The sequence below is a fragment of the Parasteatoda tepidariorum genome, chromosome 1 (assembly GCF_982258835.1).
Source record: "Parasteatoda tepidariorum strain Cologne lab strain chromosome 1, Ptep-v5.0, whole genome shotgun sequence".
Taxonomy (NCBI): Eukaryota; Metazoa; Arthropoda; class Arachnida; order Araneae; family Theridiidae; genus Parasteatoda; species Parasteatoda tepidariorum.
Window position 1 is genome coordinate 46,875,508 of NC_141755.1, and position 26,977 is coordinate 46,902,484.

At 28.7% G+C, this 26,977-nt stretch overlaps 1 protein-coding gene across 2 annotated transcripts in view; it reads right to left on the minus strand.

The window, feature by feature from the left end:
- Positions 1-2,307: 2,307 nt before the first annotated feature.
- Positions 2,308-26,977, minus strand: part of LOC107441334 (uncharacterized) — a 46,933-nt gene continuing 22,263 nt past the window's right edge. The window contains exons 1-2 of one of the 2 annotated variants that reach the window (XM_016054556.4): positions 18,819-18,999; positions 2,308-6,812 (exon numbers count right to left, since the gene is read on the minus strand). In XM_016054556.4, the coding sequence (XP_015910042.3) occupies positions 3,466-6,588 (3,123 nt within the window). In that variant the 5' untranslated portion in view covers positions 6,589-6,812; positions 18,819-18,999 and the 3' untranslated portion in view covers positions 2,308-3,465. Of the gene's footprint in view, positions 6,813-18,818; positions 19,000-26,977 lie in introns of those variants that run through there. The other variant, XM_021146121.4, reaches the window with a different exon arrangement.

Consider the following 26,977-nt stretch of genomic DNA (forward strand, 5'->3'; position numbering starts at 1 on the left):
GATTGATATTATAAACAAATTAAATGAAACACTTTTTACATTATAACATGTTATTCAATTCTGTTTATCTTTATTGCATTACTTTTAAACATGATTTTTTTTATAAATTTCTTTTATGTATGATTTTTATATAAATTTTATGTTTGATATATGAAAATGTACTTACATTTTATATTGGAAAAGATTGAGCAATATATATGCGTAGGTTATGTACATAAAAAAATTAATTGCGTAAAAATAAGGCTTTTTTTCCATTTTAATCTGGGTCTAACTAATTGGGTTGTAAAGTAGAACTTTCTCGATTACGTATTCATAATAAATTGAACATACATTTTAAAGAAGTGTTGTGAATTTTCTAGCTTTCAATATGCCTGAATTAGTATATTAGAAACAATAAAATATTATATTTTCTCATGTTACATATTTTTATACAAATATTAGGATTTAAATTACAAATATTAATACACATTTTAGGATCTTCTCTAAATTTTTATTTTAAAACTAAGCCAAATTATTCATGAAATTTACTAAATAAATTTTTTATAAGTTTAAAGAAATAAATATTGACTTTTTTCACTTTACAGGTCAAATATCCCTTTAAAGCATTAAAATATACACTTGAAAAAAACATGAATTTTTTGAAAAATTTATGTCGGTACTAAATTTTATGAAATCCAAGATTCCAAGAAATTTTTTAATAAGTACTGATTTTTTATTTATTTATTTTTATACTTTAGACTGACAATGTTTTTTTCGTAATTGTCAATAAGTTTAATGTAGAAAAGGCTAAACAAACGAGTCACGAATAAAGTTCAGAAATAAAAATGTAGTAAGTTTAAATGATAAAAATTTGTATTTAATTAGATGTAAGGAACAAGAATTAAAACTACTAAATAATCTGGATTAATGAAGTATTTTGTAAAAATGTTTTTTATTGTTATCGATGATATTTTTCATAAACTTTACATTCTGGTGAAAAACGTAGTTAAAAATATATTCCTTAATATCTGTTTAAAATTATCTGTTAAGAATTTGAATAACTGTATCAACTAAAACAAGCATGACTTAAATGAGACCAATGTTAATTATTCAAATCAATTTTAGCGTGAAATTATTTTCCGCCTAAGCAATTTCATTAATATACGCTCAAATAAAACTTATTTTAAAAGTTGATGTTAAGTTTGCCTTAAAAAGATATAAGTGAGATTTTTATTTAATGTTATCTCTGTTTTCTGAAAAGTGAAAAAGCTTACGAACATCAATTACTTTGAAATCTGAAATAAATATATCTTTTTAAAAGAATAATAATTTCAAAGTACTAAATTAATTCATCTAAATAAAGTTAAATGTTTAAATTGCAATATTATGAGTAGTTACATTTTAAACCCTAATTTAGTAATAAAAGTGACTTTTAAAGAAATCCAATCACTTAAGAAATTCAGTCTGTTTCCTATTTTTGAAGTACAGAAAAGCGCTCCATTGTTTAATAAGAATTGTGTTGAAATAAGATTAATAGTTCCTCATATTTAAACCTAATGATGTAAGAATCGCGTCTGAATGTGTCGTTTTTCATTCAACAACAAAAATTTTAAATATATTTTTATGTATATATTTATAAAAATTTTTATTTTGTAAATTCAAGTTTTGTAAAAAAAAATATTACCATAAACTTTATAATTGAAATATATCATTTAAATGTCTTTTATTAATGCTTAGTTAAACAAATTTCATGCACCATGCTTTTGTTGCAGTAATATTTTAATCTTTTGCTCACAAATAAAAATTAGAACAAATGTTTATAAACTACATTTGAAAATAGATATTTTCGAAGGTGAAAAGAAAAGTATTCTTTAATTTTTGCCAACTTATAAGATAAAAATAACACAAACTGTTTTTTGTTTGACAAAATTTGAAATTCTAGCAATTTGGAAAAATTTTTATGTGACATATGTGTTTAAACTTATTTGTGACCAAAATTTAAAACTACTTTAACTAAATTGTAACAAACGAGATTTTTAATTTCATTTTATTATTATATCATTTATATGTAACTATTACCTACTCTTTCATAATTTTTTGTGATATTTGATACATAAGGTATCTTGTATATATACAAAGGAAAGAAGAAAAAAAATTTTTTTTTAAATAAAAGTTTAAGATGGTTAAAATCCTCTAAATTTCGAAACCGCATGTAGAAAATGCAAAACATTTATTATTTAGATTTAAATAATTTTCTTAAGGAAAACAATTGAGAAAAATTAAATACTTAACATATAATTAAAGAAGAACCATAAATTAACTACTAAATTTCAAAGATATAACAATGTTTCAAACATTTTATTAATTCTAATATGAAACATTTCGCATAAGTATACAAAAATATTTCCAAATAGGGCATCAACAGTTTCAGACGCGAGTTGATTTAGTGAACAGCTTCCAAAAGTGAAATTGGTAAACTAAGCGAATATTAATTATTGGCACAAAAATATTACATTCAAGTATCTATACATTTATATACAAAACAATTGAAACCACAAAAAATACAAACGAATCAGCTTCAATTTTTTAAAAATATTACTGTTTAAAGTTATTTTTAAAAACAAACACTCAAACAAATTTTCAGTTGCTTAAACTACAAAGCTAAGAGGAACTAAGTTATGAAATAAATGAAGCTATTGTTGAGGTTACAGAACATTAAAGGCATGAAAGTATTAAAATTGAAGATTAAAATGATTTACATTAAATTTTTATGAAATAAAATGTCAGCTGAAACTTTGGAGTAAAGATCACAGGATAGTTCGGGCAAAAATCCGTAAAGCATTTGGAGTAAAGATAGCTCTTTAAAAGAATTATTATTTAAATGGTTTAAGCTTTAGAACCCTTTAAAATGCATAAAAAATAAATATTTTTGCATTTTTTCGCGAACTTGTTTAAACAAAAAATCAACAAAAGAAACTAGAATTAATATTCAATATAAGATATAATTCATGCCAATATCAAGAGAAAAATGAAAAAAGAAATAATAATAAAAGATAACACTAAAAAAATTGCATAATTCTTAAAAATTAGCAAAAACAACCCATAAGCTCGTAAATGAAGATGTATTTTTAAGCAATTTTAGACAATGCTAAGAAACCATGATTTTTGTATTCGTAAGTATTCTATGTTATACCCGTACACTAGTTTTGAATTAAAAGAATGAATACATTATTTAGTTCTCTCACATTTATCACAAATATTAAAAATGGGAATTGTTAGTTTTTTTTTTGTTCTTTCTTTCAAAAATGTTCAAAACAAGAATAAAACTATAAACATACCTTATCACAAACAGATGCACATTCAATCATAACACTGTAAATTCGCTATAAAGCTATCCAGTATTATCACAAGCACTTAGGGGTCAATAAACACAATTTAAAATATGAAGAAAGTGAGTTAACAAAAACTGTACAAAAGTGAACAAAATTAAGGCTCTCTGGAAGGTTTTCCTCTAATTTTCCATTTTAGCCAAGAGAACTTGGTATCTTTTGGCATAGAATGACTCCTTTTAATGTCATTATGTTTCTTGGAGTTCGATGGCACTTTTGGCGGCTTCTTTCTGCTCGTTTCTGAAGCCAATGGCATGATTTCATCTTCTTCGTAAATATCTCCATTTCGGTATAACTCAGAACGAGATCCTTTGTGGTTCTTTAAATTAACCCTTTTGATCATGCGAGGAGGACGGGTTGGGGTCATCATTGACTGACTTCTGGCAATGGAACTACTCACCCTGTCCTCCTTATCTGGTGACTTTTCGGGGTGGCTCACCCCAGGAATGTACATTACCAAAGGACGCCGGTGTCTGGTGGAATCACTTTCAGAACTGGCTGCTGACATTTCAGAGGAAGCAACAATGCGTCGGACGTTAGGAGTACTGCCACTAAACCTATTACTCAGTCCTGAAACAGAACTGTTGCTACGTTTTACTGCTGCTCTTTGCCTTGCTTGGTAAGCAGCAGCTAAACCACCCCTAACAATTAATGGGTCACTTTGAACCGATGAAGGTTCTTCTCTCTTTTTTGATTTTTTGGTTGCAGATTTTTCTTTAACTTCTTTCCCATTTACAAGAATTTTCACACCAGTGGTATTTGGCACAGTCTTTTGCTTTTCTTTACTTTTTAAGTGCCTACGATCTAAAGTGTAAGCTCTAGGACTAGGAGGTGGAAGTTTTTTGTTTGTTTTCTGCTTACGATCCACCGTATAAAATCTGTCACTACCCACAGACTCACCAGCTGGATATGATACTTCACTTTGAGCCATTTCTCTGCGATAATCTTCGTCAGCATCACGATACCAAAGACCACTACTGACGTTGTTATGAGAATTGTTTTCTCCATCTGATCGTGGAACATTTTCGTAAGAAATCTCTCTCTTCTTGTAATCGACTTCCCTCATGACGGAACCAGCACCCCCACCGTTTCTTTTGTGTTCACCATTGCTAAGACTGCTGATGTCTGATATTTCTTCTTCGGCGATCTCCTGACGGACTTCAGCTATATCTCGATGATTTTTGCCTCTTCTCTTTTGACGCTCCACAGCTTCAACATCTCCATCAACATTGTACCAATCTTCTTCATAGTATGGACTTCTGTTTCTCCTATCATTTTCTTTTCCAACACCACCTAGCTTAAAACCAAAGCTTTTTTTGGACGTTTTAATGGTGCGTTCACCAGCGTCTTCATAATAACTACCTTCGAAATCATCTTCCCCTCGTTGAGCATTTTTAGGAGGAGGACCGATATAAAGTGGTTCAGAGCGCGACTTAAAGAGGCTTCCAATTTTACCATCTTCGGAGAATATATTTTTCTTTTTCTCCTTATCACCACTTTTCTTCTTCTTAGTTTTATCCACTTGACTGTAAATGACGCTAGGACTATCTTTGGAGTTGTAACCATTGGTTTGATGAACTGCTGTATGGTTAGATTTTGTTTTGTCTAATTTTAGCACGTTGCTGAATGTTGACACTACACCATTTCTTGGACGAATAAGCTTATACTTTCCAAATCCATATAACTCTTCGGGCTCATCAGATGGAATCTTATTGCACTGAATTCCCTTATCTTTTGTCGCTGATCGAAAATGGCGAAGCCATGAATCCTTTTGCTTTTTGGACAAAGTATCCTTATTGTCTTTAGTAAAAAGTTCGTCAGTTGAAACTCCTTTGTCTAATTTATCCTCATGGTGGAATGTATCATCTGAATTTAACAAGTCACTCTGAGATTTTGCTTTCCTTCTTATGATTGTAGGAGATTTTTCTTCGTAAACAATTATACGTTTATTGTTTTGCCACAATTGGTGTTTCTCACCAACAGTCGATTTGAATTCTCCCTTATCAGTATGAGCAGTTGCAGTATTTACATCTTCTGTATCGAAAAGTAGTCGATTACCACTGTCAAAAGTTTCAACGTGATATTTACTTTTTCTATTTCTATAATCATCGTCATCATCAAAATAATATCCATATCCATCATCCCCGTTTGCTCTACCATTTGCAATATCTAAACGACCATCCCGTTTCACGATTTGGTTGTTATATCCTAAGTCTCCAAAATGAAATTTATCCTGAGTAGGATATGGAGTTTTGACTTCTGTTTCATCGTCTTCGGGAATCGTAATTTCCGACTTATATGATCTTCTGCCATTCATGCCATGTTCCGGAGACATTCTCTTGTATCCGTTAGTGTCATTGAAATGGGATGAATGGTGTTCGTCACTCTTAGTCTCCCCATCCACATCAAATATGACTTTAACCCCATTCACAATGGGATTCTTCTTTGTTCTAGATGTTGAAAATATACCTTCTGGTGGAGGTGGAAGATTGATGGAACTGTACATTGTAGGTGGAATAGTAGGAGGAGGTGGTGGTGCTGCCGGTATATGTTTAGGGGTGGAGTGAAGTCTCGGGGATCCCGGAGGTGATGTGGGAGGAGATCTAGCCCCTTCCTCGTTCGATCTCTGTCTTTGAAGCACGGCTTCCTCGTTGAATCGATTGACAATCTTTTTTACATAGTTCCGTCTTACTTCTGGTGGATCAGAGGGCATCTGACTGGAGTGGAGGGGAATGAACTCGTTTCCCAGAAGTGCAGTGCGTGACGACGGTGTATCAGTCTTCCTATTGGGTGTCTGAGTGCCACACTCTGAAGTGAAAACCGGATAATTTAGAGCAGAAGGATTGGGATGGTAGCTAATGGAGTCATCCTCATACCCACTAGCATCTCCGTCATTTCCATAATATATGACCTCATTTCTCCTTCTGTATTCGTTAGGATCCGGCAATTGGCGATGTTTGTTTTTGTAAACTTTGAACCAGAAACGCTTTCCGGAATTGCTGTCACCGTTTGTCTCATCCGCACCACCAAATTCCGGATCGCCCTTCTTTGAGCGAGGATACTTTTTAACTCTGACTGCCTTATTAAAGCTCACTTTCTTGTTGACAGTGGCAGAACTTTGAGAGGTGTTCGAAGCAGCGGAGGAGTCGGAGCGCAGTGATTCGTTGCGAGTTACCCCACGCAGAGTCGGAGTCGAAGTTAAAAGGAGGCTCGCGGGCATATTTTCTTTTCTTTTATCGTCGAAAATTATCGAAGTCTTTCTTTTTTTTGTTGTTGCTCGGAGGAATGTAAGTACGTCGTCCGCCCACTGGTATTGCCTATCTGTCGGTGGTCATTTCCGAGGCCTCACCCACCGTCTCAGCCACGTTCGGGCGTGGGACGACCTCAGGCGTCGGCTGGATCTAAGCTAACGCTACACTGTCATCGTTTTTCTGGAGACGATACCTGTAAAAAAAGAAGTAAAATTAAAAATATTTTCAATTCAGTGAGAAAGACATCTTAGATAATCATAGTTTCCTTTAATTCAATTCTGAAGACTTTTAATATTTTTAAATCTTTGATGTTTTTTTTTGTATTTACGCAGAAAAATAGTTTTTTGTTAAAACTGTTTGCATTCGAGATTTTTTTTTTTGAAATTTTGCGCTGGGTTTAAATGACAAATAACCTGGCAAAAATAATAGCAAAGGGAAAAAAATTCCATTTTTGAACGAAAATTTGTTACTTAAAATTCATGTAAACCTAGTGTCACATACACGAGAATTCTCCTTATTTAAAAAAGGACTGTTTTTACATCAAGCAAATGTTTTTTATTCTTTTCAAAAATCAAATGGTAGTTAAAGGAAGAAAATATTCATTTAGTTTTGTCTGTAATTAGTGATTGAATTTAATTTGTTTTAATTAAAGAATTAAAATAAAGCTCAAACGTGCGATTAGAAATCCGAAACAAACTAATATTTTAGAAGCTTCAAACAGATTTTTTTGATTAATTCCCTTTAAATTATCAACAGTTTCAAATTAATTCTCAAAAACGTAACAAAAGATAGTTTAGATTTATTTTAACGGGAAGTTCTAAGCTATACTGTGAAATCCATTTTTACCGGATCATGTTAAGGAACAAAAAATCTGGTGTATTGTAATTTTTATAGTAATAATTACCATTGGGGAATTACTGTAATTAAATAAATAATTACATACTCTGTACTTTATATAGTAATATATAAAGTGCATATAGTTATTAGAAACAAATACTGTGTTCTAATTAAATACCGAAAAAACTACTGTATAATATTTTACTGATGATGCACCCTTAGTACCTCTTTGCTACTTTATATAATAATTTGATCCGGCATTTTTTACAGTGTATGTTTAAGGTAAACACTTCGATTAAACTTGAAATATTTTTAACGATTAATAACGAAAAAATATGCATGACGTGCGTTTTTTTTTTATAAAAAATAACTAAAAAATAATGTTTGAAAAATTTAACCTCAGAATGAAATATTACACAAAGATAAATGATTTTGATGAAATCATTTGTCTTTGCGTAATATTTCATTCCGGACAAAGAAAAAGTTCTTAATCTAACTTCTAACGTAATGTTGAAATTTTCAAGAGATAATGATCTCAAAATGTTACTCTAAACCTCGAGTTCAATTAATTTGAAGCAGGTGTAATTTAAAGTTTTCACACTTTAGTTTTCTAGAAAGGGGAAAAAACTAACAGGAAGTAAAACCAGAGAGAATGTAATTAAATTTATTTAATAGTTATATTCCTGCATTTTAAGTGCTTATTATATACTTTTATTCTCTTATTCAAGTTCGACAGCAGAATAAAATTATTACTACTTTTTTTCAGACCACACAATACAATAATTGAAATGTAGCATGACAGCGTAAGTCCTCTTTCCATAAAAATTTATTTTTTACCTATTAAAAATAGAATACTACCTATTCTATTATTTTTAACCTATTACATTCCGATCTTCCATATTTGGAAGATAAGACATAAAAAGCTAAGTAAAATAGAAAAGGATATAGCATACCAGTAAGTAAAGTTTAAGTAACACACTAGAAAATTTTCCCATTCTTTTTACAGACTTTCTCTGTATATTTGAAGGCTTAAAGCTGTTTCATTGATAAAACTGTTTTCTCTGTTTTTTTTATCCCAAGCATAAACAGATTAAAATCGATAGATCAAATTCTTGTTTATGCCATGCAGTTTTGCTTAACGTATCATAACTCCACCTTTTTTTTTCTAACATTTTTACGATTATTTTCTATACTTGCTCTTATTTATCAGAAATTACTGATTATTATACTTCTTTAGATATAATTTTTTAGTAAGTTAAGTTACCAAACATTTTTATATGGGTGTGTTGTTATAGTTTTAAAAGCTTTCACATTTAAATATTATTTCAATAAAATTTTTAAAACAAAACAAGTTAAATATTTTTCTTTATACTGAGACACTAGAGCTGCAGTAGCTCAGGGGACAGAGCTCTTGCTCTCCCAGTGAGAGGACCCAGGATCGAATCCCTGCCTAGACTGGCAGTACGAGTGCTGAGCTCGGCTCTCTCCGACCACAATACTGACATAATTATTTTATAGATTTTTTTGGTTAAAGTAATGGAGTCTGTTTAACAAAATAATAATACTTATGTGCTTAAAAAGCAACCGTCCGTTTTTAAATAACGCATTTTTCTGAGAAATAACGGTCTTATATTGGCACACCAGCTGACAGTTATTTTGAATAAATTTAACAGACTGCTTTTCATAGTGCACCTTCTTTTAATTATAAAACAAAGAATGCTTTACAAACAACATAATTGTAATAGTTCTTTAGTTTATACTTCAATTGTACATAAAAGGGAAAAAAATAACTTGACTTGGATTATAAAGTTGCTATCATTTAGTCAATTAGACAAAACGTTATTGCATGATATAAATCGTTAAAATTAATTTATGTAACCAAAAAAGGTTATTAAAGTTGGTAACAGTAAAGAAACAATAATAACAATTTATTTTTTAACTGGCATATTTATAATGAAATTAACATCTTTTAAAGTAAGGAACGCGAAAATGAATGCAAAATGTTTCTAAAATTTTATTTAAAAAGTTATTTCTTTAATGAATTTCCGGAAATCAGGCATATTTATGTATATATTTCGGTTAAAGTTATAAATGTGACTATTATTATTAATAGCTATAGCGATTATTAATATTAATCGATTAATCACAGTGACCTTAACGTATATACAATGATTTCGATGAAAAGCTTATCCCCACAAGTAGATTTGAAGCAATTATCTCAGTAACTTTTAAATTTTGAACATGGCCCAAAAAGCAAGGAAACTCCTAAATCAAATAACTGGACAACCTCCATTTCGTGATGGACTTCAGATAGATGGACTTTCGTGATGGACACGGTGAATTATCATCTACAAAATCAAAAATTTTAGAGAGTGTCGAACCAGTTTTGTTCAAATTTGCTTACATTTTATTTATTTACTTTAATCACATTATCGTGCCTAACTTGATTTTGTAATATTATAGATCAGTATGAATGCAGTCATGGTTCAAGTTAGCAGCTTACCAAGAGTGCAACTATTTACATCATATCATGGTTCAACTTTTAGCCAATTTTTCTGAGAGGGTGTATTTGCGTTACATGCGAATAAAAACCACGAACGCATAACGTAGATAGCTACACGGTAATTGGACTCTATGCTTATAATCGTTCAGTCTAACTTCCTCAATAAAAATTAAGGATCAAATTACAATATTAAGTATATTTTATTACACCATTAGTAGGTGAAATTTATGATTACGTGCAAGATTTCAGCGCCAAAAATGAGCTCACATGCACTGTAAAAAATTCCGGATCAAATTACTACATAAATGCCGGGCTCTGCATCATCCATAAAAACCATTTTACCGTAAAATTCATCTTTACTGTAAATTGTTATACCATAATTTTCAGAATATTTATTTAATTGGAGGGATTCAGTGACTATTACTGTGAAAATTACAGTATATCAGATTTTTTTATTCCGTAACATGTTCCTGTAAAAATGGATTTCACAGTAAAAAGTACCGACAGCTTGAGTGCCGGCACCTTTTAATGTAGTTTGATCCGGAATTTTCTTCAATGTTGAGGATATTTTATACCAAGTATAAGGTTAGTAAACATCAAGGTAGCATTATAAATTTAAGTCAATTGAGTAGTGAGTGTTTAGTCCTCTAAATCAGCCTGACGATGAATAGTTGTGTTTATTTAATTTTATTTCTTCTTTGTATAAATTAAACATATTTTATAAAGTTTCATTAATCGCATCGTAGCGATAATTAATTTCGTTTCATGTCCATGCTCATCGGGCAGTTTCAAAATGGTAGTGACGACGTCAGCTGAGTATAAACAGCTCTTCTGAGAACTGTATTAAAAGCACTGTGTTATTAAGATTCAGTAAATCAGTCACTTAAAACAAATCTTTGGTTTTAAGGAAAAACGACACTGTAAAAATTCCCGATCAAATTACGATAAAAAGTACCGATACTTTTCACCGTAAAATAAGTTTGGGCCGGAACTTGTTAAGGAACGAAAAATCTGAAGTACCGTAATTTTAATACTAATAATTACCGTAAAATTACACGAACAATCTAATTAAATAAATCTTACTGTAAAAATTGCGGTATAAGTGGATTTTACGGTAAAGTGGAATTTACGGATGATGCACTCAAAGAGCTTTTATTTTATTCCGTAATTTGATTTGGAATTTTTTACAGTGTAGATAAAAAAAAGCTGGAGCAATCAAGGAAAAAGGTAAGACATGAGCTACCATTTATGACTGTTCTATGACCATATAAAAATGATTAACGCCATTTATGTGTTTTCCACAAACTGCGGTTCACAAGGCAAGGTAGGGAATTATGAAGTGCTTAAAAAAATTTCTGATCTATGTAGGGTGTCACGTAACCACTAACACATATAAAAAATATGTATTGTAAATGAAGTGAACATAAAAACAGACCTTAGAAGGCTAAAATTTATATCTAAGCAAGAAAGAGACAGAAATACTATCAAAACAGGAGGGTTTAAAGCAGGATGAAAAATATAGAAAACAGTTTGATTACCTGGTGAATCTTGGAGTCATTAATCAAACAGGTTTTGATGTTTTCATGCCCGTTTCAGCAGTGAATTGTTAATTTTAAACATCGTTTTTGTTTTTTCTTCGTTTAATTATTGGTTTAAGACATCTTTAAGTGCCACTTGTAATGATTTTTAACAAGAATTTAAAACAATTTTGTTAAATATTTCATTAGGATGGACATGCAGAAGGTGAAAACCTTTTATAAAGGTGGTATACTTGTAATGTTTGAATAATTTCAATAGATTTAAAATGCTTATTTTTAAATTAAACTTTTAATGCAAAGTGACCTTTCGTGTAGTTTTTTTTCTTCTTATTTATTATCGTCGGCTACTAAGCTAGTACCATGCAAGTGCATGCATTATGAAACTAAGGGTGATGTTTAAATGCTGTTAGTAAATTCAAATCTGAAAACTCAGTTTTTCCATTAACATTAAATTGATTTTTATTTTCGTTGAAAGTTTTAAATAGTTTCGAGTTCAAAAGTCAAAGCTTTGCCTTTTATTAAACAGCGCGGCACTAAAAAATATCAAAATTTATTTCCAAAAAAATTTCAATTTTAATTTATAAGGGATCAAAGTTCATACGAAATCCTGTTTTGCTAAATAAATTTCTTTTAAGTTATGAATAATATAGTAGTGATAGTAATTTTAATTATCTTGTCTATACATAAAAATATTCAATTTATCTAGAGAAGATTCAATTAATCAAGAATTCAATTTATCTATTTTAAAAAGCGAAAATATTTTTAATGCACAGAAAAATAATTTTTATTAATAGATATCAAGATTTTAATTGTGTAATTTCAATTAAAATTATATAAAAGCTTCACATTTTGTAATTGTTTTTAAGTTTTAATAATCATTTTTTAAATTGTTATGTAACAATGGGGAAAAATTTTTTGCTGCATTTATACAAATACTAGATCTTGCATATTTGGGTGTGAGGTTTTCAAAACTGAAATTAGTTTTGTTTCTAAAGCTATACATGTTTTTTTATAGATAGACCATAAAATGGCATTTATAGTCTATTGTTGATCGAAATGTACACGTTTAAAAACGTCATTAAATTACGCAAAAAGCCGTGCCCGGAAATAAAATCGTACTTGACTAGGGACACTTCCTCTTTTATGACCTGTCCAGAAGCACATAGATAAACATTTCACAACAGGGAAGCACCTCAAGTGGCGTATGACGTTAATTTTAATCCTGATGATGCCCTAGAAGTTTATCACAATATTTACGCAGCCCCTGTTATATAATAAAATAGTAGACAAATAGTTTCGACAAATAGTAGATTAAAAGTGTAATTTAAAAAAAATACTGTAGCTTGGGGAGGGAAGCGGATTGCAGATTTGAAATGAACGATACAAAAATATCTAAGATCTGTTAAAAAATCTCATGCAAAGAAAACAAATATAATTATATAATTCATGTAGAAGAAATTATTTTTATATCAATTATTTAAACACAAATTGAAAGCACAAACCTTTAATTATCAATTTCTTCATTAATTTATTTTCAAATTCAAAAATTATTTGTATGACTAAACACTTAAAGTTATTTAGAGACAGAAAAAAAAAATTTTTTCTCAATGACTTCGTTCAGGAGTAACAAAGACATTTTAAATTTTTTACTCAAAATATTATGTGGCATTTGTAAAGAAACGATAATTTTTAAATATAAGTAAAAATTGTGTTTTTCAAAACAAAATAAATCCAATTTTTAATTAAAAAATTTCGGTTCATGAAATATTATCAATTGATAAATTTTAACAGTTTGCAGAAATATAAGAAGTTTTTTAAAAAAAAGCAATTTATTATTTCTTTTTTCGAAAAAAAATAGTTTATAGAGAAAAATGGAAAAAAATTCCACAGTTTACAACTATACTTACAACTTTTATATTAAAGTAAATATTGTTACGCATTTATTTTGCTAAATTCATAACCATGGTATTATTATGATCATAAATCATTCATTTGAATTTTGCTTGAAACGGGAGAAAAAAATTCTGAGAAAATTGCTATACTGTATGGTTAAGACATTTCTAGATAATAAAAAAAAAATAAAAAAATAAATAAATAAAAAAAAGAGAGAGAGAAAAGAAAAACATAATTCTGACATCAAAAATCAAAATGTGCGGTTCTCTCTGTTGCCAAAATTATAATTTTTATCACCACACATTCTGTAAAAAATACAAAACAGAAAAGTAAATTGAACCGAATAAATGGTTTTCATGCCATGCTCTAATTTGTCATTATAAAATTATCAAATTTTATCACAGATCATAAAACCTTATTTTATTGATCATTTTACCAAAATTCTTACCAATGCGGTTTGATAAATATTTACGATTATTATTTTTGATGTTCCCATAGAGCCAAAATTTAAAGTAAATTTTACAAAGTTCTTGTAGTATTGGCCATACTTTTTTCTTAGTGAATGTAAGGTTTAACACAAAATTCAACTTTTTGTTAAAAAATCATAACCTTACAAAATTCATCTATTTTGTTAAAAATCAATCAATTAAACAAAAAAAATTTAATGTGATGAGAAATACAATGTTTGTAATTTATATTTTAAAAGTTTAAAAAAAATTAAGATGTTTTAGAATTCTGCTGTAACAAAAATAACTAAATCTCATTAAGGATTGACTTAATTTTTTTTAAAATTAAATAGTTTATGAACAAAATGGATTTTTTTTAAAAAAATGTTTTGAAAACTCGTATTAAAAACAAACGAGCGCAAGAATTTATAATGCCTTGTACGTGGCAATTTTTGAATTATTTTACAAAATAAAGCATTAACACAATTTTAAAAAAAACTTATTTAAAAATAATAAAGTTGAAGAAATTAATAGTGTCAAGAAATTAAAAAAAGAACCATTTGTATTTGCACAGTGAAGAACTACAAAGCGTCAAAAATATATTACTGCTGTGAAAAAAAATTAAATCTACTCCTAAATTTAAAGGGTATGTTGATCATTTATAAAAGACTAAATTCAAAAGCTATATTTATAAATTATTCCATTGTTTTAATTTACTGTAAATTGCTTAATGACAAATAAGTGTTAATATTAATGCTTTCTTTTAAACTTACGAATATTTTCTACTGATTTAAATACAAATATATTCCTTTAAGAAATAGACAAAATATAATATTCATATTTAACGTAACTGCTTGAGCATTATAGCTAAAATCATTTCCTTTTTATTACTTGTTTAATGTTGAAGAAACAAGAACTCTATAATAACTCTTTGTTATAACTCCATTACAACTCTTTATTACTCGTTTAATGTAGAAGATACAAGAAATAATAAAATTTGAATTTTAGAGTAGCTTAATCTAAGTTGTCCCAGATAGTCCGTATTGAAAGAGCGTTCTTAATTTTTTTTCTGGTAAAAATTTCTGCCAAAATTACTGTACTGTTTAAGAAAGACATTTCTGGTTTTAAAAAAACATAATTCTAGTATTAAAAACTAAACTATACGGTATTCAAATCATTTATTGGGTAGTTCTTCCTAGTTTTCATAATTACAGTTCACCTATTATAAAACTATATTTTACCGTTAAGTTTACAAAAGCTTTTGCCAAAAATCTTTCGTAAATATTACCGAGTTTTTTTATGTTCCCATGGAGCCAGACACGCGGTAAATTTTACCATATTCTGGTAGTTTCGACCATATTTTATTTCACAGTACAATAGAAGTATCTAAAATAGTTACTGCGACAATAGGCTCGTTACGGCTACTCTTATTTCGATGGAATTTCACTTGAACTTTCTGTGTAGCTCTAAATGCACTCCATGTCGCCATTTTTACTAATTATTTTAAATAAGTCTATTTTGCACATGTAAACCGGTGGTTAAACAAAAGAAGTTAAAAGAAAATAAGGTATTAAAAATATTAAGGAAGGTGGTTAAAAGTACCGGTGAATACAACACGGTACCAGGGATTTCTTAAGATTCATTAAACACTTTTAAATATTATGAAATATTAATGAACTAAATTTTCTAGTTTGACAAAGTATTTTTGAAATGCGTCTAATACTTAAATTTGTTTCTCTAAAGAATAAAGCTGTTTTCGCGCGTAGTATTTTTGTCGTAAAATGTTTCATTAACAAACGTGACGCTCTTTTTCTGGTAAAATAAAATTATAATCCATAATCCGTAAAATTATTAATCGTAATCCCTAAAATTATATAATATGTACTTTCAAAGCTATATTTATTCCCAAATTAATACGTAATATTCCTTGATAAATAATTTATCTCTGAATTAATGAGAGGGCTATTATTAAAACTTAATAACAGGGACTGAAATTATTAATGACTACATATTTTGACTGTCATGACTGGTTTATAATTATGTCTTCAAACAAGTCTTAGTCACTTGAAGCAGTAAGTGACAGTTGAAATAAGCCATTTACGAAAAATGTGTTTACATTAAATACGAGGTGGTCTTATACAAAGCATATTCAACTATTATCAACTAATATTTGAAAAAATATTTAAAAATACTTTTAATAAAATCAGAAAAAGAAATTTATACACCATAGTATGGCAGTTTTCGTCTATAATTCTGAAAGAATTATTGAAAACAAAATGTTTACAAAATAAGAGAATAAAAATCAAATACGTTAACACTTTGGATCAAAAACATTATTGCTTTTGAACAAAAACATTAATACTTTAGATCAAAAACATTAATATAACATTATTAACTTGATTAATGCCACATTAATTTATTTGATTACCAATATTATCAAATGCATTAATTAGTATTTAAATATTTATACAGATTAGAGTCTGTAACTTGTTATTCAGTTATATAAACTAGTTTTAGGTTTTAATAAAGTCAGTATCCTCGTTTTGCGCCGCAATGTTAAACTTCTAATTCCTTAACATAGGTTTTTCACTTGCTTCAAATAGAGAAAAAGGTTGTGCCTGAGACTAATTTTAAACAAAAATATAAAAAAAAGTAAACATTTGAAAAATAAACTTTTTATTTTTTAATGCCGAAAATAGTAATTTAAATAAACTGGAAAATTCGTAGGGAAAAACATTATACATTTGTATATCAATATAATTTTTTGGACGAATTCTTTCGTACATTTCAGAAAAAAATATTTTCCATATTAATATAATGTAAGTAATTATTTACACAAAAATATTTTGAAGTCAAGAAAATTAGTCCAAGGTACAGTATGATGTACTTTGGACCATCAAATGTTGCACCTTAGACCATTGCATGTTAATCTTTGGGTAACACCCATTTTGAATTATTTTCAACTTTTTAGTTAATTAAATTTTGTTGTTAATTTAATAACTTATTTTTACTTGTTAACTGTGAAAGTTTAATAATAGATTTTATTTAAGAAACCAAAGCCATTAAAAAAATTTTTAATACTATTTTATTATTTTTAATACTATTTTATTTTTAAAAAATTTTTAATACTTTTTTCAAACTATTTTGAGTAAAGTATATATGGCATCAATACTTTGTTTTTAAAAAAAGGTAGTTTTTAAAAAAAGGTGACTAAATATAATGGCATTCACACTAGCAAGTTTAAGGGACGTATTTTTATACAGTACGTACTGCAATCCTAACAATTTTCTTACAACAAGAATTAAAACAGAATAATTTTTTAAAAGAGTTTGCTAGCTATTTGTTGTTGGATATTTGCTATTGGAACTTCTACTGCTTTTTAACATTATTTTGGACAACACAAAATAAAATATCTTAAAATTATGTATTTAGATTTTCATGGAATTTGATACTTGATCACGATACTAAACCACGAATTTAGTTTTTTTTTAAGGAATTTTTTTCTTAGAATTTTTTGATATATGAACGTGCACTGTAAAAATATCATTCGCTAAACTTTATAAAATAAAATTTGTGTATGCTAATTTTTCAGAATTGAAACGTATAAATACATTATCTTTGGCAATTATATATTGTTTAATACATTCCAGGAAGGCTCAGATAAAAATTGACCCTAATACTCAAAAAACTAACTGTAAAACTTAGTAAACTTTTTCTATAATTGTAAAACTTTGTAGGATCTCCATTTTAAAAATATCATAACTAATGTTAACATTATTTAAGAAATAAAAATATTATTTTTTAAATTATTCTTATAATGATGTATTTTTATAACAAAATATTTTCAATTCCAAATAAAAGTGCTTTTAATGTACCAAAAGTACGAAATTTCAGAATTTTTACCTTCGGGCAAAGTTGAAGAGTTAAAGAAAAGCCTATTTACCCTTTTCTTGTCTTTCATTTCTTCAATTCACTTAAAATGGATTCGAAACGAATTGTCAATTGAAAATTAATTAAATTAAAATTAATAACTCATAATTAAAATTTAAGTATTGCAGGAAACAAATCTGCAAAATATTGCTTGTTTTTTTTAAGTACGAAATAAAATTGAGATCGTTGAAGCAAATAACTGACAGCGATTCTTAGAAATATCAATGTTTTTCTAAACAGAAGTTACGCAAGAGTTTCATTGTCAAAATTGGCTTCAAAAAAACTGAGGCACAGGGTATCGCCTTAAACCCGCAACTCAAATTCTCTTATAAAAAAGAGGTACCTTCGAATTTTTCGAAGACAAATCAAATCAATTTTCTTACATATATTGCTAATGATGTTTCAAGTTCAACCACTAATGTATAAAATATGTTATGGTATATAATGTATTTATATATGCAATAAGTGCTTCTTCAACAAAGTTTTATTTAAAATTCGAAGGACATCTACAGTTTTTTCTTTAAAATTATTAAAACTGTTAGTAAAAATAAATATTTTCTAAAATGTTTAAAAACTACATAATATTGTTAGTTAAAATAATGATATTCAAAATCAAAATAACTTTGTGCATACTTAACTTTAAAGCGGTAGCTAGAAATTGATTTTCATCAAATTTAAACGTAATTTTATCAATACGTTTTCGTTAGGTGGGTAGCATTTCTGTATGAATTAAGAAAATTATAAATGTCTGTTATAAGAACAACAAAAAATAGCATTTGATAAAGTGAAAAGAGCAGCTGTTTCAATTACCGATGAATGATTATGTTAACGGAAAATAAAAAATGATTTATTCCATGAATTCCACTCGGTCTTGACAAGTTGCGAGCAAATAAATTGCTGGACAAGCATCTAATCGAGTATTTTCGATTTTTTTCCCTTCGCGGTCTCGTAAGACGTTGGATCAATCAAATCATTAGAATATTATTTACGATGCGCCAAAGTCTAACTATCAATCTGAACATTTCTCTAATTACTTATATAAAATTGCCTACCTCTTCAATTCCTTGAAGGTTACCCCAAAGACAAATCCACCCGGTGGACATAATGACTGGAAACACAGAACTTTTCGGTTAGTTTTCGATTTCAATCCACTCTAAACAATTCATACTCTTTCACTATTTTGAGATGAAACCATAAATTGTTTTGAGTCAGACTCCAAAAAATAATTATTTCGTAACTTTTCTCCCAGGTGTCTTGTTTACGAAGTAGGCGTGGCAAATCTTACGTTTCTTAATCACCAAAGGGCTTCCTTTTTGAAACAAACCATGTTGTAACACCTACGGGGCTTGATGATGGCAACAAATAGTTGAATGTTGGATTTGGGATTTTGCATATTACTGTCATATGACATATCCTACGCTTTGGGTTTCGGGTCCTTCCTTGGTCTCTGCCCACTGAGTTACCTCGAACCTTTGCACAGTCATTCGTAGGAGTCCTTAAATATGTGGATGGCCTCGCTAAAGAAAACAAATTGATTTATATGCCGATGTATGCATGTACCGCAAAGAATAGACTTCCTCAACAACTAGTTGACTGTGTTACGTGTCGCCGTTTAGCATAAGTTTACTTTATATTGGTGTAATACATAAAGGATATAAATATTATTGAACTTGTTTTTTTTTTCAGTTTAAAGCAAAAAGGGTAATATAAACATTAATCTAAATCATTTCAATTTGATAGGAAAAAATTTCTTAGTGTTAAGTATAGGGTTAAGTTTAGATGTAATTTAATTTTGTTACGAAGCTAGCCGATCGTTTACATTAGTGGGTGAAATTAATGACCACGTGCAAGATTCCAGCGTCAAAAATGAGCTCACACACACTGTAAAAAATTCCTGACCAAATTACGGTATTAAGTTCCGGCACTTCGGGAGCATCATAAGTAAAATCCATTTTACCCTGAAAACAATTTTTACGGTAAAATATTATACAGTAATTTTTACAGTTATATTTATATAACGATAGTGATTCAGTGATTTTACGGTAATTATTACTGTAAAAACTACAGTATATCAGATTTTCTGCTCCGTAACATGTTTCGGTAAAATGGAATTTATTGCAAAAAGTACCGGCACCTTGAGTGCCGGTACTATTTACCGTAATTTAATCCGGAATTTTTACAGAGTGCTTTCCTCATTAAGTTTTTAAATAGCAGAAGAAGAAAGTAACAAATAAATTTTATGCGCACTTTTACGCAAAAACAATTCCAATGATTAAAACATATAATGAGAGAATGAGTATGATGTGAATATTTACCATTTCTTTGACGATTAAACTTTTAAACATAATACAGGTTTTTAACTGTTATTTAATGCATTTTTTCCAAGCTCAATTCTTTTTCATTACTTTCGAAAATTTTTTTAGCTGTTCTTAAAAATCCAACCCCTTAAAATTTAAAAACCAATCAATTTAGGCTAAGATACCCAATCTAAGGCAAAATTACTTTCACCAATCTCAAGTATCAAGAGGGAAATCAATGGCCCACCTTCCTCCTTTTAAAAACAACTGACCAAAAGACATCAGAAACCCCTTAATTGGACTTTACACACAGTCGAGAAATACGGACAAGAAATATTAAAGGGATCAATAATTCCTCCCCCTTTCAGGTGTTCACCAAAAACAGGGTAAGACGGGAAATCTTTCGAATCTTACAAACCTCTATTTTTAGAATTGTAAAGCCATTAAATTCCATTAGAATAATAATTCAATTAATTTAATTAAATTAGAATTTTAATCAAGCTACAATACAATAAAAGAGGATATCGTAACACGTATACAAAATTTTTCCATTAAATAGTTTAATGGCTCTATGGGGATGCATCAATTTAAATGCGCATTAACATTTCGGCTTCAGGCTTGAAAGAGCGCATATTAAAAAGCTTAGTCATACATTAATCTATCGTGATGTTACTGTGATTGGACAAAAATAGATCTTGTTTAGAAAGTTATTTTAAAATGAAAAAGTCCAATCTATTTGAATAAAAATTGAAGTTATGCGCAGCGCACAAATATTTTGGGCTTGAAAGAGAGAGAGAGGATTAAAAATATAATGATACATAAATATTTCGTAATGATACTGTGACTGTAAACAAATAAAGTCGTGTAAAGAATATTATTTTGAAATAATAATCAATTTTATTTCTGATTTAATGACATTTGTTTGTGCTACTTCAATTTAACTGTAATTCCTTTTTTCTAAATGACATCAAAGTTAAGAAAAGTCATCAAATTTATCAATAAGTCATCAATATTTTGCAATTTTTTTATGGTTTAAAAATGCAATAATCATATAAAAAGTTAATTGAGTACATGAAAAATAATTTACTTATATTTTAATCAACTTAGAGATTCTTTAATAGTATTCTTTAAATCTTGAAAAGCTAAGTTGCGTTTATTTACGCAGGTCATAAAACTTAATATAAATACGCTTATAATACTCCGAATCAAAATGTGAAATTTTAATATCAAAACATTATGAAAGAAAATAAAACTGCTATCGAAAATCAGCTAATCTTTGTTTTAGGTCATTTCCAATATTAAATTAGGCTTAAATTAGCCCGATAATAATAAAATCAAACGATATACGTAACTTCGATTCGTCGTAATAAAAAATAAAAATATTTAATTTGTTAGTAGTTAATAAATTTAAAATTTCAAAAGCTGATTTTGATTGACACAAATCTTATTTAAAATGAAACATTTACCAGATATTTCCAATTTTTTTTAGCTATTTTTATCTATTAATATTTTTTTCGATCATTAAATACTTGTTTGCAGCCCCCAACCGAGAACATACCATAAACGGTGATAGAGTTCTATTTATGAGATTATAAATTCACTAAGAATTTTTAAAAAAAGTATGTAGTTCCAGTAATTTTCTAAAAAATGCTTTGGTTAGCGCAAATAGTAAGAAAAACAAATAGATTAATCAGTTGATCAACAAGCTGTTATTTGAAGACAAATTGTGGTCATTTATTCCTTCAACAATTACAACATCAGAAGCATCAATGTAATACAAGTTTTAATCGCGCTTCCTCAATTACGTACGTGATCTCTGCACTTCATTTTCGGCTTTGTCCTGCATGAGTGAACATAACGTTATCTTTGTTGGAAGTGGTCGTAAATTAATTTTGCACGGCACTGTCGTGTGCTGTGCGTTACTCTTCCTGTATATATTATTTCCGTTATTATATTTGAATAAATCTTCAACACAAAAAAAAACGTATCATTTTACTCAATAATAAGTTCATTAACATAAAATCAAATTCAAGACAACATGAAGAATGTAACAATTTTTAATATATTTTACTGTCCACCTATACCTACACTGTAAAAAATTCCGGATCAAATTATGACGTAACATACCGGCACCGTCCGTAAAACCCATTTTACTGTGAAATCCATTTTTAGAGTAAAATATTATGTCGTTATTTTTATTATAATATTTATTTAATTAGTTCAGGAATGTTTAACTGATAAATTTAATAACTGTGCTTTTCTATATTTTTAATTGTAGTATCACATTTTGACTTTGTTATAGGGATAACTGATGTTTTAATTATCTGAAATAACAACAAACAATCAAACATTGTAAAATCCATTTTTACCAAAACATGTAATAGAACAAAAATCTGATATACCGTAATTTTTACAGAAATATTTGTAAAATCACGTAAAAACTCAAATTAATAAATATTAATGTAAAAATTACGCTAAAAATGGATTTCACGGTAAAATGGATTTTATGGATTATGCACCTTATTTTATACCGTAATTTGATTCGGAAATTTTTACAGAGTAGTTTTTTAATCTGCTTTTATTTTAAACTAGGATAAAAATTCTAGTTTTTAGAACTATAAATACGGAAAAAAAATCACTCAAATTCGGAAAAACATGATTTGGAAAAATTACTAAATCTGATCAAGTAAAACAAATTTTACGTCGAACTGAAGCATCATAAATTAAGATAAAAATTTTAAAAAGAAAATTTGAATTAATTCTATTAGTAATCTCCGAACTGTCTTAATCTTAGAAAAACTATTTTTTCAAAGTATAAATAGTATTTAAATCTACCAGGAAGCTTCGCCCGCTGCTCGCTTCAGTCGCAACTCGCGTTCACCTCCTACTCAGGTGACCCAGGTTTTAATCGCAGTGGTGACTGGACGATACGAATTCTGCCACTGGCTCGCACCGACCACAGTGCCGACATAAAATATTCTTAGTTGTAAACGAATCATGGATTAGAGTCCCTTTTCCCGTAGACTAACCTTGGGAGGTTTTCGCGATTTTTCTCTTCATAAAACGCGAATGCGAGTTAACTCCATCAAAAAGTCTTCCACGAAGGCAAATTTCTCCCAATACAGGATTCAGGAGTTCACTTGTCTTCTGGATAGGGATCAAAATTACAAGGTCACGCAGTTAAACGTTGGAAGTCGTTAACTCAAAAATTGGGTCGGCTGTTCAACGACGGTTATAAAATAAAAAATATAAGTTTAACATAATAAGAAAAGCAAAATAAGTCAGGTATAACTTAAGCATGAATTGAATGCAAGTTGAATCTAAGTTATATAGTTTAAGTTTAGTGAAATAGGCTAAAGTACAAGTAAAAGTAACAATTTTTAAATAGACGCCCTCCCATAAGAGAGAGTGACTCATCCATTTATGCACTAAAACAACAACAACTATTTAAAAAAGAAGAAAATGAAACCAACTAAAATTAAACTCATGATGTAAAGGCCAAGTCATAGAAACCTGTTTTCCCACACCGATAGGTGTTGGATTAACCATCTCTGATGAGGAATATAAAAAAGAAATTCCGACCTGTTTCCCCTTCAACAATATGCAAGAATGATTACAGCACGACAGAGAAGGTGTAACACTGGATTTGGGTTGAAACGAAGGCGAAAAAGAGAACAAAAATATTCGAAAACGACGATACCCACACAACGATGCTAATTTAACAGCTTTCCTGATTGACGCAGCTATTGTCTTCTACTGAAATATCAACCCTTCTTCTAAGCTGTTCCTTCTGCTCTATATTTTCCAAAATAAAATGAAATGTTTAAAATTAAAATCAATTGCCGCCCACTGTTTGAGTGCAAAATTATTTTCAGAGCAAGTAACTTTTGATGAAGTATTTATTGTATTATTTATCATGAATCCAATATATTCTCAATAGGTAATTCAAGCTTAATACTCTGATAGGATCTGCAAAGTGTTGTTTTCAGTTTAAATAAACAGGTCAGGAAAAAATGAAGATAATGAGCCCGCTATTGCTTTGCTACTAAAGTCAGGAAGATATTTAAACACTAAACGTATCCTTAAATTCTTAAAGAAAATTGTTTTTATCGTTTTTGTACAAGACATCGAATGTTACAAAGGCCTCTCCCTGGTTTGCCTGATTTATGGTTCGTTTCAACGATAAAATAAATTTCATAGTTTACTGATTAGTACCAAAAGGGTTAACACTTTAATAATTATTAAGATGTAGTTTACTATGAAATTAAAAATTGAGTGTTAGAAGATTTGCTTGTAAAGTGTGTTTCAATTTGATTTTAAGATAGAAATTTTGTACTTAAATTTTCAGTTATATTTTTACTTTCGGATATTTTAATAAAAATTACTTTCGCTAATGTATAAAAGGCTTAAATGCATGAAAAGATCAATTTTCTTTATCAAAACAAAAAAAATAGCAAAGACTGTTTTTAATGAGAAGCCTCTGCAAATTTCCGTCTGGTATTTGAATTGAAAAAGTATTCATATGCACGCTAATCATCATTTTGCAATTTGTATAAAAAATAATTAATACTTATGTTTCTAGTTCTCAATTTTAAATAATTTTTTCAAGGCTAATGTAACTTTGTTTTGAAAAACATAATGTTATTCTTATAGCGTAAATAAGTTATAGAATGCAATATTGATTAACAATAAACATTTTCGTTAACATCATCGTAACATTTTGTTAAACATCAAATTTTAATTTTAATTATAAGAGGTTTTAATATATTTATTAGCAACTATAAATTTTAAATATGTAATTCATTAAATTTTTAAAAAATTACAAATAAAAACTGAAGGTCTTAAAGGATAATTATAAAAAGCCTCTTTTCTAATATTCCTTGAAAAGGTGCAAATATTTGTAACACCATCATGTGTAATAATGATAAATTAGCTTTAAAATCATCAAGTTTTAAAAAATATTTTTCAAACTTTTTGCCTAAAATTTAATTTCATTTCAAAAAACAAATAATTTTCTTTTAAGTAAATCAAATTTAAAGAATGCATCGTTGAAAAAAATCTAATTTAAAGACTAAATTTGTCACTGTGCACATAATTTTTAGACACTTTCGTCAGAACAAAAGTACGATCTAATTCTTCGATATATATAAATATTACGCTGTCACACATTGATTATTTGTAGTCTTTTAAACTTCAATTAATGTAACTATGCATTGTGGAGGTGGAATAAGATTTTTCTTAATTTCTATGGATAATGTGTGCTAGTTGGCTTTAAAAGGCGTATTGCATCAAAAGTAAAAAAATATTTTTTTATTTTTTATTATTATGCACGTTTTTAAGTTTGACTCAGTGGAACGCAAATTGAATATTCCACCGGCTTCCTCATGTTCCTTTTTTTTTCTCCCTAAAAACGTGTAACTTGTGCAACGACACGACAGGATTTGCAAATAAAATCAGATTGGAAAAGGAAGAAATATTTTCTTGAATCTTTAATTTGACACATTGTCAGAACAATATGCATTCTCAACGTGATGTGTCAAAGGAAACAAGTTTCTTCTAAATGGTGCAGAAAGAATAAGAATATCATTGTTTCGTATAACTTATTTCCATCACGTAGGAGGAGTTGTTACTCCTAAAAGGAGAACTCTCAATCTTTGCTCCGAAAAACATGTTTTATTAGGAAAATTTTTATAATAGATAAAAAACAATGTGGGGGTTTGGTGCAAACCTTTAACAACTGTATTTTCTTTTATTATAAAATAAGAAAAGTTTCGCCAGATATCAAGGAGATCTGGTACTTCTTTTTGAAACACGCAAATTATTAAATCCTGATTCATATGCACTGTAAAAAAAAATCCAGATCGAATTACGATATAAATTATCGGCACTTCGAATGCATTATCCTTAAAATCCTTCATACTGTAAAACTAATTTTTTCGTAAAATACTATGGCGTAATTTTTACAGTAATATTTATTTAATGATAGTGATTCAGTGATTTTACGGAAGTTATTACAGTAAAAATTGTGGTATATCACTTTTTTTGTTCGATAAAAATGGATTTTGCGGTAAAAAGTACCAACACTCTGAATGGCGGTACTTTTTATCGTAATTTTATCCGAAATTTTTAGCATTGTGTAAGAGGAAGTTAGTTTACAGTCAGACGGGATATCAAATTTCAGCTTAAGCAGCTGAAGTCCATTTTTTCATTTATCCCTAGATTTCAAAGTTCGTTTTTGAGTATATTTAAAAATATTGACAGACTATAATCAATTCAGAAGATGTTTTTAACACTGCATAAACCTTTTAAAAATTTTAAGCAATAATAATTCTTAAAGAAAATAAATGAATTGAAAAGGATTAAAATTATTGCAATTAGTCAATTGTTTTCTTGCTACCTCCTTCGATGGCTACGCGATGATTTTGTCGTCTGATGTAAACAAAGTGTTATATAAAAAATATAATTTAATCAACTATAAATTTATGTATTATTATTATAATGTATTGACAAAGATTTGATTTAACAGATTAAGTTCCTTATTTTATTGGGATAAAATTTAAGCGTAATGGACCTACATTCATGTAAAAAAAAATCCAAAAGTGTGATGATTGCTATTGATAAATATATATTTTATAATCCTCACAATGATTGTTGTTCTTATAATTTCAAACATATACTTAAATATCCTAATCGTTTATCTAATATTATATAAAGTGGTAGAGAGGATTTAAAGTATGCAGCATTTGCTTCAGCGGCAGTTAACCCAAATTGGAATCTCTAAAACTGTTTGATTCTTATGCTGCTATTAATCAGCAGCGATCTCAGACTTGTTCCTTGGTTCAGGCATAGCTTGTGTTAGACTAGAAAGTTTTCGTGGTTTCCTTACCAGTGTATCATAAGCATGGATTAGCTTT